The sequence below is a fragment of the Panthera pardus genome, unplaced genomic scaffold, assembly GCF_024362965.1.
Source record: "Panthera pardus isolate Hobbes unplaced genomic scaffold, ASM2436296v1 HiC_scaffold_8, whole genome shotgun sequence".
Classification (NCBI taxonomy): domain Eukaryota; kingdom Metazoa; phylum Chordata; class Mammalia; order Carnivora; family Felidae; genus Panthera; species Panthera pardus.
The window spans coordinates 53,980,615-53,995,808 of NW_026527013.1; the positions used below are offsets into that span (position 1 = coordinate 53,980,615).

A 15,194-nucleotide genomic window follows, 5' to 3' on the forward strand; every position below is an offset into this window, starting at 1 on the left:
TCCCTCCTTTCTGAGTAGTTACAAACTCCTGGACCATTCCCTTAATTTTTTCTTTTCCACTCAGTGTCCTCTCTCCTATTTTCATTCCCTTCTCACTACAAAGCCAAAACCAAAATATGTCAAAGGAGCAAGCAGGAGAGAACATTCCGATTTTTTTTTTCTGACCTCCACATTGTTCCTTCACTTGCTGCTCATACGTGCTTAGTAAAGTAGGAATTTCAGCTAAACTATAGTAATAACTGTTCAACAGACTTAGCTTTACTGTTGATTAGATTACTAGTAAGCCTCCCTTTAGAAACACGTGAAGGTAGTTTTAGTAAAAGACCCAAGCTAGAGTTAGTTTGACCATGATGAAAACGAGGACATGAATCTCCAGCTCAGGAAGCAGAAGAAAAGATGGTCACAGATGAAGGCATGATCCTGTTATCTTTCCTGTCTCTTGATACCTCAGGATTGGATTAAGCAAGCTATATAAATAAGACGTGGCCCAGGCAAGAGAAAATGAACTCTTGAAAAACTTAAGTGAATGTGTCCTTGTCTAAAAGCTGGTGAAAAGTGCTTTGTTGATCTGAATGTAAAAATTTGCTATGAGACCTTCTGGCTCATTATAAAGAAAAGTGCATATATGGTTACATACTGGAATGCTTCAACCTCTGCCAAGGTTCCCAGTGGGAGTATCAACGGGGAACCAGACCACAGAAGCATTGCATTTGGGTTTTAGTCTAAGTTAGAGAACAGAATGAAAATATATTTTCTTGGGGCACCTGGGTGGTTCATTGAGTTGAGTGTCCAACTCCTGATTTTGGCTCAGGTCCTGATTCTAGAGTTGTGGGATTGAGCCCCACATCAAGCTCTGCTCTATGCATGGAGCCTGCTTAAGATTATCTCTCTCTCTCCCTCCCTCTGTCTTTCCTCTGCTCACACATGCACGCACACACACACACACACACACTCTCTCTCTCTCTCTCTCTAAAATACATTTTTTTTTTTTTGAAAATAAATTTTCTTACTTTGAAGGAACAAATGACACAGCAGGTAATCCATTTCTAATCCTTTTAATTCATGGTGTACAAAATAAGAGGTTCTCTGTTCAGAGAAACCAAAACAGGATTCAGACCCTAGTACCTATTACCTGTTGACATCAGGCAAAGCAATTAACCCCTTTCTGTCTAATGTTTTCAATCTGTTGGGTGATAATAATTGTATTATATAACCCATAGGACTATTTATAGATTTAAATTATATATATGTATACATTTATAAATTTTACACATAAACATTTAATAAATTATAAATTACATATATAATGTTTTTAAGGTACAGTGCCTGTCATGTAAGTACTTCAGAAGTATTAGCTATTATTAAATTTTACTTTTTCCTGCTTTACTGATCAAAATCAGTGATACCAGTGAAGGAAAAGAAATGAATTGATAGAATTTGTTTTTTAAATGCTTGAGCCAAAAGGACAGTCAACTATTGATCAAGTACAAAAAATATTTTATGATCTTCCTTTATTTTACTTGATACTACATTAAAATTTTCTCTACTTTTCCAGGTTTTATTGTATGATAATTCCTTTTAGGAAGACTGAGAAATAGGCAAGGAGTATATTTATTCCCTCTGTTCAGTGACACTACAATTAAAAGATATTTAACTTAATTTTTACTTATATGAAAGTAATACTTGTACCCAGTTTTCAAAGTCAGGATAAAGCTTCTCATGAAGAACAGTGACCCTCAGTCTCACACCCAGTTCCCATTCCTCAGAAGTAAATTTTACTTCTTTTAAACATTTCTCCTGGAACTTACCTCTATGTCTTTAAAATAACATGCTTATGCTGCTAATTTTAAAAATTGTATTCATTACCCACTGACTTCCTACAATGGAAGATAAGAGGTTAGCCCTTTGTCACCACACCCCTTTTCCCAAAACACAAACTTCTTCCCCCCAATCATGACCCCCCCCCCCCATCTTCATGATGCAGCTATTTGTAATTGTAAGTGAAATCAGTTGTCCGTGTCTGCATCATCTTAGCTTTGGAAATACTGCTTCCAGTTGAACCAGGCACGGTATGCTACAGTTGTTTCAGATCCTGAAGAGCTGTTTATTTTTCTGAAGTTAACTTTTTTTTTTTTAACCAGAAACTTTTTGCTCATTTTTGCTGTTCCTTTTCCACATGTTAGGTACTCTCAAACTCTCTGAAAGTAATAAGAACTCTAAATGGTCATATATATCAGGGATTCTGATTTCCTGGGTGATGTCACATGGCTTTCTTCACTTTCCTGTTCTCTTCCCTCCAGGCTGCTCAAGAACTATTGTCCTGTAGTCTTCCCTTTCACTCCTTTCTGGTATTTAGGGCCTTTGTTTCCTGGATGCCATATTTTCTTTTTGTTGTGGTGTGGAACTAGAAAAAGTACATGGGGGGGGGTGACTTTTTTTGAGCACTGATATTTCTGAAAATGTATAAAATTCCAAGTTGGAAATAATTTTTTCTTTGAATTTTGAAGACTTTGCTCTGTTGATTTTCTGGCTTCCAGTATTGTGTTCAGCAGTTCACTATCATTCTGGTTCCTGATCCTTTATATGGGACTTTTTTTTTCTGTCTGGTAGCTTTTAGGATGGTGTCTATAAAAAAGAGCATTAATCTTTTTATTTTCTTTTTAAGTTTATTTTGAATGAGAGAGAGAAGGGCTGAGAGAGAGAGAGAGAGAGAGAGAGAGAGAATCTCAAGCAGGCTCCACGTTATCAGGACAGAGACTGACACAGGGCTCAAACCCACAAACTGTGAGATCATGACCTGAGCTAAAATCAAGAGTCAGTCACTTAACCAACTGAACCACCCAGGCACCTGGAGCATTAGTCTTTTTAGTGATTCCTTTCTGCGTGGCTTAACTAAGAAGTCCTTTCTCTCTTGGGTATTGTTGTTCCTTGTTTTTTGTTTTTGTTTGTTTTTAAAATTTTTTTAATGTTTTTTTTTTGAAAGAGACAGACAGACTGTGAGGAGGGGAAAGGCAGAGAGAGAGCGAGACACAGAATCCAAAGCAGGGTCCAGGCTCTGAGCTGTCAACACAGAGCCCAAGGAAGGGCTTGAACTCATGAACCACAAGATCATGACTTAAGCCAAAGTTGTTGGATGCTTAACCAACTGAGCCACCCAGGTACCCCTGGATTTTATTGTTTTAGCCAATGTAAATCCTTGCCCTTGGTCACTCTATAGTTAAAGAAAACTTGAGGGACAGCTTGATAACAGTTTTCAAGTACAAGTGGTAATGGGCAAATATGCAGAGAATGGTAACTGTGTGTTTAGATACAGGGTGGGGGGGGAAGTTACAAACTCCAACATAGGTTACACCATCACTTCCCAAACTATTCCATCAAATGTGAGGCTCCTCAGATGTTGCATACTGTGCCTTTCTTCTCCTTTGTACGTTCTTATGAATTATTAGCATATGAGCCTTAAGAAGTTCTGCATAAACCCGTTTAACCTTGCATGACCTAGCATTTCCGAAATTTATTTGCTTACCAAATTTTTCTTTTTAATTATTTTAAAAGGAACATCATTAACATATGTATAACACAGTTGGAGAAATGCCAGGTAAGACCTAGACTTTCCTGGCTACAAAAGAGCAATTAAGCATTGGAATGAGTAACTGAGAGAAGCTGTGGACTCCTTTTCCAGAGGTCTTTAAAACAGGACATCTGTTGAAGGCGTAGTCCTGTTTGAACAATAGGACTTTGCTAGTGTTTCTTCCTCTTCCTGTCCCCTAGTGGTAGCTTTGGAGGCCATGAGCCCACCTTTTACATGATTCTAGTACTGTGGTTCCTGATATGTATAAGAATGACTGCTACTACTACTAATTATATTTATTGAGAACTTACTAAGTGTCTGGCCCTATGTTAGGTGCTTTACACATATTCGCTAATTTAATCTTTGTAACAACTCCATGAGGTAGGCAATATTCTTTTATAGATGGGTTAATTAGGGATAAAGAGACACAAAACTGACCCAGCAATAGGTCAAGATTGAAGCCCAGAGCATCTCACATGATAACTGGCTCATTTACCTCCATTGTTAATGTTCAGAACGGCAGCCCGCAAAAAAATAAGTAACTTATGTGTATTTTTTATGTAAAAACTTGGACTGATCTCTCTATTAGATTTGGACTTGCTCACTCTATTAGATTATTCCCTAAACCTTTTGATGAATTCAGAGTTTATTAATTTTTGTTAGGAACAAATTCCATTACAGATGATTTTACTCTAATTTGCCATCCAGTTGCATGAGACTTCTTGCCTTCATAAATTTGATGTTGTTCCTATATATTAAGACCCCCAAAAATCTGGATCTGTGAAAATTGGGACAATCCTTAAAAAGCCCCATTTTCAGCATATTCACATATAGTAACACCTTTGTAATGTGGTGTAGAGAACACTAGGGTAGGAGGCAGAAAACCTGGATTCTCACATGGTCAGCTATGTGCTATGTGCTGTGGGCAAATCACTTTCTCTCATTGTCCTAATCTGTCAAATGAGGGACTTTGAGTATCTCAAAGAGGCCTTTTCCACTCTAATATTTCAAGATGATTTTTGTCTCTGGGTATCAGCTATCATAATGGGAGAAGACTTAAATTAGAAACTTCCCAGGTCAGTTTACACCGCAGAATGATTTGCATGAACCAATGGGAGGGGCTGGATAAATAAGCGGGAGCCATCCTGCCGAGTACTATATTAGAAGAGATTGAAAAAAATTAGTGACTTAAATGTCTCTTTAAGGTCACCTCCAACAAGGCTACTGAATTTTAGAGAATCTATGGAAGTCTTTCTCTTTTTTAGTATATGTGCTGCCCAAGCGAGCACAACACCTTTCTCTAAAGTTAAGTTTTATTTGATAATAAATAGGGGATAGTATATCCCCAACCCTCTGTACTGGCACATCCTAGGTGTTCACTGAAGGCTTGTGGAAATTAATTGTTGTTTAGGATAGAACAGTAGGATCAGAAAGAGAATTTGTTTTTCTAACCAGTTTAGAAAGAAAAAAAAGTTTAGAAGGTGAAGTGTGCAGGCTATGGCATTTTCAACCTTCTGGGTTCATTATCCACCTTTACTACTTAGTAACTGTGTGTTCTCCAGCAAGTTAGATACTTCCATGTCTCACTTTCCCCTTTTCTAAAGAGAATTATGAGTGTACCTGCCTCGTGGGGTTGTTGTGAGGATTAAATAAACATGGTCCAAGTGTTGTATTTGGCACAATACTTAGGAAAGATTTAGCATTCTGTTAATATTAGCTAATGTAATTAGCTAATGTATTAAGGAGATGCAGTGTTTCTCCAGAAATTCCAATAGAAGTTTTCCTTTTCTTAGGGGACAGCGTAAAACCCAAAGGTAAACCACATAGTTCTGGTGCTTGATTTAATACATTATCACCTTTTCTGGCCACTTCCATATTCCCAAATAATGATACATTTCCATATAGAGAGGTTACTTTATTTTGGCATGATACTGGTTGTATTTTTGTTTGAAATACATTATACTTTGGAGTATTGTGCACAGTCTGCTCATTGACTATAATAGAGCATAAAGCCAAGTTTGAAGGTTTAAATAAATGGCACAAATTCATGTCCTTGCTTACAATGTCTGCCTAAAGACTTTTGCTTGAAACACAATTAAGATTGTGAAATTGATGGATAAACGCTGATGCAACCCATTCCTGTCACCCAGCTGGAAAGTTAAGACACTTATCCCTGAGAAGGGCTGTTGCTCATGAAAATATTTTGTTCATTTGTTCTTTCATGGGTAATTGCACAGAGTAACAAAAAACACCTACTCGACTTACAGCTTGGCAGAAACAGTAGCTTATGTTTTCTAGAGACAAAATTAGAAGCAGGCTCCCTGGACCTATCCCTAAGTCAAAATAAAATAAAATGTCTAGGAAACCACTATGCCTCCCAGTTACTATAGTCCATAGAGTAATATTGTTTAGGTCAGTATGTCCCAAAATAAAAGGACAGAGAGAAGTGAAAGGAGAAAAGGAAAATATGTATTTGAGTTAATATGTTTTTGTAGAGATGAAGAGGCAAGGTGTTTTTCTTTCTTATGTTGTCTTTCATATGGGGCGGGGGGGAGAATTTATAGGACCCTAATCTTGTTTCTGCAGTTATCAAGAGAAAAACTGAATGCAGTATACTTTGTTGAGGGGAGAGGTTACAGCTTAAATTGTATTTTACTTACAATATTGAAGATTAACATCTTTTCTAGGGGAACCCAAGTGTTAGCAAAATTACATCATTGAGAGAGTATCTTCATTCTTTCCCTCTCCTTTTATTTTTTAAACATTTTTATGCATTTTTAATTGTAATTTTTATTTATTTTTTAAGTAATCCCTACACCCAACATGGGGCTCAAACTCACAACCCCAAAATCAAGAGTCACATGCTCTACTGTCTGAGCCACCCAGGCACCCCTACTTTTTTTCTATTTTCACAGAAAAGTGAATACTCATTCTACTCTTCTCTATAAGGTATCATTCAGTTGGCAGACATTTAGTGAGCAACAACTGTGCATAAGGTGTAAAGAGAAAACAGAAAAATAAGACACCGTCCATTTAGAAGTTGAAATCTGAGGGGCTTCTGGATGGCTCAGACAGTTAAGCATCCGACTCTTGGTTTCAGCTCAGGTCATGATCTCAAGGTTCATGAGTTCGATCCCTACATCCAGCTCCTCACTGATAGTGTGGAGCCCACTTGGGATTCTCTCTCTCTGCCTCTCTCTGCCCCTCCCCGACTCCCATGTGCACGCACGCTCTTTCTCTCTCTCAAAATAAATAAATAAACTTTAAAAAAAAACTTGAAATCTGATAGCAGAGATATTTATCCAAATAATTATATCAGAATTAAAAGGGAGGTACAAAGAGCTGTAGGGACGCAAAGAATTTTTAAGTTGGAGACTTCATGGAAGGTTTCCTGAAAAATGTAGCATTTGGATACTATGGGATTTCCCACAGTGGGAAAGACAGAGGGATTGTGACTTGTAGTGATGGGGGATAGGAAGAAAATACAGCAGCCTTGGCATGAACAAAGATGAGCAGACTAGGAAATGTGCAGCATGTTTAACCTGCACAAATAATGTGATATGCCTAAGTAGAGAGTACGCCAAGAATGGAAATGGGGTTTGGGATCACTAGTGGAAAATAAGTAAGTTAGGACTCTGTCGGGGTGGGGGGAGGGGCCTTGAATGCCATGTTAGACATTTAACTTATTAAATACAATGTATGAAGGTCAGAACTTCTCCTGCATTTCAACTAATATGCCCTTACTAGAAGAGGACAGAAAAAGTGTAGCATTCTGGGGTGGGGCAGGGGGAGTGGGAAAAGGGAGGGATGACGAGGTGGAGCACAGGGAATGTTCAGGGCAGTGAAGCTATTCAGTGTGCTTCTGTGATGATGGATACATGGTATTATGCATTTGTCAAAATAGCAGAATGTACAACACAAAGAATGAACTGGAATGCAAACTATGGACTTTAGTTGATAATAATGTGTCAATTTTGGCTCATCAATTTTGTGACAAGCATACCACATTACTGCCATGTGTTAATAACAAGGGAAATGCAAGTTAATAATAGGGGAAATTGTGTGTGTTTCAGGGGTCAGGGAAAGTGAGGAGGGGAATAAAAGTATATGGGAACTCTGTATTTTCTGCTCAACTTTTAAGTAAACCTAAAACTGATTTTAAAAATAAAGGCTATTTTGGGGGCACTTGGGTGGCTCAGTCAGTTGAGCATCCAACTCTTGATTTTAGCTCAGGTCATGATCCCAGGGTCATGGGATCAAGCCTTGTATCTAGCTCCATGCTGAGCAAGGAGCCTGCTTAAAATTCTCTCACTCTCCCTCTGCTCCTCCCCCACCCACCCTCCCACCCCCATTCGCATGCCCACACTCTCTTCTCTAAAAAATAAAAAATAAAAAAAAATAAAGGCTATTTTTATTTTTTAATGTTTATTTATTTATTTTGAGAGAGAGCGAGCAAGCAGGGGAGGGGCAGAGAGAGAGAGAGGGAGAAAGAGAATCCTAAGCAGGCTCTACGCAGACAGATTCAGGGCTTGATCTCATGTGAGGTCATGACCTGAGCCAAAATCAAGAGTGGGAGGCTTAATCACTTAACCAACTGTGCCATCCAGGTGCCCCAAAGCTATTTTTTTAAAAACGACATTCTTTCGGCCATGAAATATACTACAGGTACCATTTTTTAAGTTAGATATTACATCTTTAAAATCACATGAATTTTTCATTCTATTTGTTTATACATAAGTGTCTATTTTAACATTAAAATTTTCCCCAAAATTTTTCAATAAATTAAGTGACCCCTTGGAGTATGATTCCTGTATTAAGAAGCATGGCTTTGGTTGACAGGGCGTTATTGAAGTCATAGCAACCAATTTTTCTTGCAACATAGATTTTTTTTTGCATCCTTATTTTTATTTCCCAGTATTCATATAGATGCTTATACACTGCCTTTAACTCAGTCAACCTTTATTTTGTTTGCAGATGAACTTTGCAGCAGACATGAGAAATAGTTGATAAACCCACTTTCATGGATATTAAAAATGAGACAAAAGAGGTATATTTTGATAGGAAAGTAAGTTATACCCAGAAAAAGAGATAGAGAAATGTAAAATAAGCTTGCTGAGGAGAAGGGCAAAGTAAGTGGAGTGACCTGGGTTAGTTAGGTTTAAATGAATTGTGAAACAGAGGGCACAGTTTGATGGGTGCCCTTGTCATTTAGAGCATAAATGTTTTTCTGGATGTCATTGAGACCCAGCATGACCTTTAAGCTATCACCAATACACATTCCTCTTCTTGTGTAGTGTTTATACTGTGACTCAGATAACAGGGTTGTTTGGGTACTTATTTATGTAGATATTCAGACATGTGAACCCGCACGGTGCCTAATGAGTCCTCTTGGAACCACTGAAGCACATTCATAGGACAGTCTCCTTATTTGTGTTTTCAAGGCACTTTGTTTTCCTCATGAAGACCGCAGCTGGAATCTTTAACCTCATGCAAGAGTCAGCCTTTGAGAGTAAATTCCTTAGCTCTCTGCTTGCTGGGAAAAAAACCAAGAGGCCCCCTGACAAATACCCCTAGGAGAGTAGCCCTTCCTCCATTAACTGTTTTCATCAATGAGAGAATGAAGAGATTATATACAGAATAGGATCCTGGGTCCATCTTGAGTTTGAATCCTCTGTTTACCATCTATTGGACACTGGGAAAGTCACTTTACTTCTCTGGTCCTGGTTAATCTATAAAGTGGGGATAAGATCTTGGGTTACATGGAATCAGAGATAGAATGTGTCTGGTATACGTGAAGTACTTCAATAAATATTAGTTCGCTTCTCCCCCTTCCCTGCCTCGTTCTGCTAAAATTTCACAGCTGCCTCATCACACAGCCACCTCATCAATTCATTTGGTATTTAATATGAGCACCTAGTATGAGCCAGGCCCATTGCTAGGTGATAGAGATATGACTACAAATAAGACACATAAGCCTGTGATTTCAGGAGCTCTCGGGTTTGTGAACAGTTCATTTCTTTGTCTCCAATGTTAGTGGTCCCAAGTTCACACAGCTTTTCACTAGTGTTTTTGACCAAAAAGTTACCAGTTAAAATACTCAGTGACTGCCTTTTTGGCACCACTTTGAAGAGCAAACTGGTTTCAGGACAACCAACGACCCATTAGGTACCATTTGGGTTCACATGTCTGAATATCTACATAAATACCCAGAGAGGTTCCTACTGCATAAAGGTTTAAAGTCCACACACTCTGGTGCCTCACAAGTCCACATTAAATACTAAGAACTAAAATCCCTCAGGGATTTCACTCACTGTGACCGCAAATCATATTTTGAAAAATGTAGGTGGCATGTATCATCCTCAGCAGGCAATTGATGAAACAAGTTATTTTGCGGTCTTAGAATACATATAAGTGTTTTTACCTTTGTCTTTTATATGTTTTCTTGTTTGTGTTTTTGTTTTGTTGTGGTTTTGGTTTGAGGGTAGTTTAAAATTAATGCTGGGCTAGATTCTCATTTTGACATTCACTCATTTATAATCAGATATGTTTCCACATAGCTCTAACCTTTCCATTCTCAATATGAAGAACACTTTCTCCTCTTTAAGGAAAACTGTATGCACAGAAAAGATAAATATTTGAGGAAGTTCTCATAGAGGGATCTTCCCTTCTTTAAAAAATTCACTTTTGAATTAACTTTAAGAATAAAATTATTCTTGGGGCGCCTGCATGGCTCAGTTGGTTGAGCGTCCGACTTTGGCTCAGGTCATGATCTCACAGTTCGTGAGTTCGAGCCCCACGTCGGGCTCTGTGCTGACAGCTCAGAGCCTGGAGCCTGCTTAAGAGTCCGTGTCTCCCTCTCTCTCTGCCCCTTCATGCTTATACTCTGTCTCTCTGTCTCTCTCTCAAAAATAAATAATCATTAAAAAAAATTAAAAGAATAAAATTATTCTTGAGGCACCTAAGTGGCCCAGTTGGTTGAGTGTCCAGTTCTTGATTTTAGCTCAAGTCATGATCCCAGGGTCATGGGATTGAGCCATGTCTCGAGCTTCACACTGAGCACAGAGTCTGCTTGAGATTCTTTCTCTCTCCCTCAGCCCCTCTCCTCGCCTGTGCACTCTCCTTTCTTCTCTAAAATTAAAAAAGAAAAGTTTAAGAATGAAATTATTCTTACAATGCAGTTAAGGAATAAATTTTTACCTAAATTTAATGTGCCAAATTTTCTGTCACACAAGACCATTATAAACACAAATAGGGGAGCAAAATTTTTATCCTGAAGAGAAAAATATTTAGGATCTCTAACTTCGAGAAAGTAAAACTGTCCCAGAACTTTATGCCTTTAAAAAAATCATTAACAAAAAAATTAATAAATAATAAAAATCATTAGCATACTTGATTTGATGATCTTCTTTAGGAGATAACGAGAGCAGGACTGTTTGTGGGACATTCACATGGGCACGCTGACCACATTGATACTATTCTAAGGTTCTCTACTGTGAGTGATATCCTGGTAAGGGATGGCTTCTTTCCTTTAGTAAAACAGCCTGGACAGCACTCAGAAGGTGGTTATGTGTTCTTCTCTCATTATGGTAACCTAGATGAGATCACTGAACCAAAGAACCTTTAAGTTCCCTTCCTGTATATCTTTTTAGAAGATTACTCTGCTCTTCAGGACTAACTCCATAGCTGTTCTTCTTTCCATTTCAGAAATTACCATGGTTGACACAGAGATGCCATTTTGGCCCACCAACTTTGGAATCAGCTCCGTGGATCTCTCCGTAATGGATGACCACTCTCATTCTTTTGACATCAAGCCCTTCACCACTGTGGATTTCTCCAGCATTTCCACTCCACACTATGAAGACCTTCCATTCGCAAGAGCAGACCCAATGGTTGCTGATTATAAGTATGACCTGAAGCTCCAAGAGTACCAAAGTATGATGTTTATTTTTACTTTTCAGATGGCTAAGACTAAAATCGTTCTAACCTCTCAACACTGGAATAAATGCTCCAGAGACTAAAACTCTATAGAAAATATATACCATTCATTTATTCATCCATTTATCTCTGAAATGTTAGGTATTTACAGTATACCAAAAAGAAAGGTAGTGTGTAAATCCCCAGATTATTCTTTTTTCCCCTCCTTCCTTCCCTTTTCCTTTCCTTATTTCTTGTTTCTTTCCTTCGTAGGAGCATTTTCCAGCATGATTACATTGCCAGGTTTATCTCAGGCTAAGAGTCCATCACCCAAACTTTGAATTCTTTTGGCTGCTTAAGTTAATAAGTAACAGTTTGCTACTTTATATAACTTATGATCACTAAATTGCGAAGTTGTCCATTTTTCCTAATTCTGCAGTTTGAGTAACTTATACTGAAACCTGTTTCTCTGCACAAATTTAAATTTCGCCATTGTAGTCTATTGATAAATCTTCCTGCCATTAACTAAATTCATGTCAAAACATCAGACTCAAGACAAACCAAAACTGCACTTCTCAAGATAAAATGAATTTCTGTGATGCTATTTCCTTGATTTTATCTTCATGTGCTGAAATGCTTGTTTTCCAAAGCCACCTCCGTGTAATTGGCAACCATTACTTGACAATAAGAACTTCCTGTATTTCTAGTTTTTTTCAAAAAGATAAATAATATACTTCGTTATATTTGCATGGTTTTCAGTTAGAGCCTAATATGGAAATTTAATAGGCCTGATCCTACCCAGCAGAAAGGAGCAGAAAGGTAGTACTTACTTGCCATGGGTTCTCTCACTCTCTATCAAAAATTATTTTACAAACTACCTTTTCTAACACAATATTGTTGGAAAACCTGGTCTCTTATTTTTCATGTACCTTCAAGCTGGGCATTCCAGTACCTTTTCCACAGCATTGGTTGCTTCTGTGTTTCTTTGACAAGAGTGGTTTAAAAATACTTCCTAAATGCAATATTTAAATAAAAATATAGGAGCACCTGGGCAGCTCAGGGGGTTAAGCGTCTGACTTGGGCTCAGGTCATGATCTCACAGTTCATGGGTTCAAGCCCCGCATGGAGCTCTGTGCTGACAGCGCAGAGCCTGGAGCCTGCTTCAGAGTCTGTGTCTCCCCCTCTCTCTGACCCTCCCCTGCTCACACTCTGTCTCCTTCTCTCTCATGAATAAACATTAAATTTTTTTAAATAAATAAAATATATAATTTAATATTGTGATGAATGCCAAATACAGCACATTATGTAACAAAATAACCTTAATGGTCTCAGATACTATGTGGTGTCTGTCAGAGCTTTAGTACTACCAGGTATTGAAGGGTCATAGAACCACAGACCTAATACCCTTCCCCATTTTATTTTTACAGGTGAAGCTCAGAGGTGTTGTGACTTGCCTGTGGTTACAAAGCCTACTTTTTCCTATGTTTTGTTTTCATGTTCCATAATGTTTCTACGCTTAAATAATAAACATGGCAATAAGGGAGACTTGCCACAGTGCCTTTTTAGCAGTTTGTCATGTGATAATTATCTGCTCACATTTTTCTGTACACAGGTGCAATCAAAGTGGAGCCTGCATCCCCACCTTATTATTCTGAAAAGACTCAGCTGTACAGTAAGCCTCATGAAGAGCCTTCCAACTCCCTCATGGCAATTGAATGCCGTGTCTGTGGAGATAAAGCTTCTGGGTTTCATTATGGAGTTCATGCGTGTGAAGGATGCAAGGTAAAAAAAAAAAAAAATTTTTTTTTTTTTTTTTTTTCAAAAAATTTTCTGACAGTTTACTTCTTATTTCATTTCTTGTTGTGAACACACAGCAAGGAAATGAGATAAAATTGTCAAACTTTTGTTTTGGTAAAACCCATTCTTCAAATGATATATTTGAAAACCTAAGAAAATCAGTGAAAGCAGAGCTGCTTTGCCTCACTTCCTTCTATCCAAACTGGTCCTTGAGCCACTGATCTAATTCAACCCTTGCATCTTGCAGATTAAAAAAAATAATAAATGAGTTGTTCAGTATGTCATGGCAAGATAGCAATGAGGTGACCCAGAACCCAGATTTTCTGAATCCTCTAGTTTTGTTTTTTTCCCCACTATTCCAAGTGATATTTTGTATATGTAAGGCTTGATAGATTAGATAGATAGACAGATAGATAGATATGTTTATTTGATACCTAGAACAGTCCCATGAGGTTGAGCTTATTTATGGCCACCTTACAGATGTAGAAACCCACCCATGGTCATCCATTAGGAAGTGGCAGAACTAGGGCTAACTAGAATATATATCTTACGATTCCTTAACCAGTGCTCTGTGTTTTCTTATTTCACATTGGTCTGAGACATGTATGATGGACAGGCAAAAAGATAGAACTGTTTTGGAAGAGACATACTGTTTTTCCTCAAGTCCCTTCTTTGTGAAAAGTGTATTTTGGAAAGCTCAAATATTTATTAATATTCTGCCCAATTATTAAGAAATTCTTAACCAACTCATATTTTAGTAAGTAATCTTTTAAAATAATTTTAAAATACTCAGTGAATAAAATAGTAAAAAATACTATTTGTTATATACCCTAAGGTTCAGAATATGTTGTTCATAAATATTTACCTTATAAAATAAACACTGCTTATATAAGATCCTATTCAAACCTCAGTTGGGCTTTTTATTCAGAATAAAAGTGTACAACAGCAGTTAGGTAGGTGTTAGAACATCTGGGTTCCTAACTGGTGTTAGAACATCTGGGTTCCTAAGCCAAAACAGAACTTAATATTTATTGAAAATCTACTATGCACCAGATATTGTATAAGATGCTTTTTTTTTTAACCACATTCTGCCTAAGTTTTTGCATCTATAAAATGATGGGGTTGAATTAGATGATCTCTAAAATCTCTTTAATTCAGTTTATTTTTCTAAAGGCAACCTAATAAAATGAAAAGAGACAAGATTGTAGTCACCCAGCCACCTGTCCAGAGTTACTAGCCAGTCATATAAACCCTCAGTCACCTCATGTGTAAAATGACTCGGTTGAATTACTTATCCAAGGTCTTATTCATCTCTAAGGTCTAAAATTCCAAAATGACTTTTTGAAATACTATTGGCAGAGAGATACTTTCATTTAAAACACTAATAAGTATTCATTGTGTGATTGAAACCAAACTAAAATATCTGTGATGAATGAAATCATAAGGTATGGTCAGTTATTTAAGATTGCAGTGACTAGTGAAAATATGTCATTTTATTGTGTTAGATTTATATAATTTTGGAGTAAATTGTTGCCAAATTCTGAGAAACACCTGAAGAAACCATTCTGTTTGGTCATCTTGGTAATTAACATTGGTAAATAAAAACAGTGTGATTGGTTAAGTTTCCTCCATATATTACTGCTTTTTATAGGCTTAGAAAATGAGAACGTTTAAGCAAATAGTTCCATCATGTCAGTATTTGTGGGCAGTGGCCATTACTGATAACAGCTAAAAACTGAAAGACAGTAGTTGGTTACAGTAATAAAAACTAAGTCCTGAGGGCACAAAACTTACAAAGTAAAAGCAAGCAAAGAAGAAAAATAGCAAGAAGGAGAAGGACAAAGTTCAGATGCCATCAAATTAGGAACAGAAAGGGTCCTAAGGCAGAGATGGAGAATGAACACTTAATAAAATC

The 15,194-nt window shown here is 37.4% G+C and overlaps 1 protein-coding gene across 5 annotated transcripts in view; it reads left to right on the plus strand.

Moving 5' to 3' along the window:
- Positions 1-15,194, plus strand: part of PPARG (peroxisome proliferator activated receptor gamma) — a 134,468-nt gene that overhangs the window by 73,025 nt on the left and 46,249 nt on the right. For all 5 annotated transcript variants that reach the window (XM_019428123.2, XM_019428121.2, XM_019428124.2 and 2 more), the window contains 2 exons: positions 11,273-11,500; positions 13,095-13,264. In XM_019428123.2, the coding sequence (XP_019283668.1) occupies positions 11,281-11,500; positions 13,095-13,264 (390 nt within the window). In that variant the 5' untranslated portion in view covers positions 11,273-11,280. The remainder of the gene's footprint in view (positions 1-11,272; positions 11,501-13,094; positions 13,265-15,194) is intronic.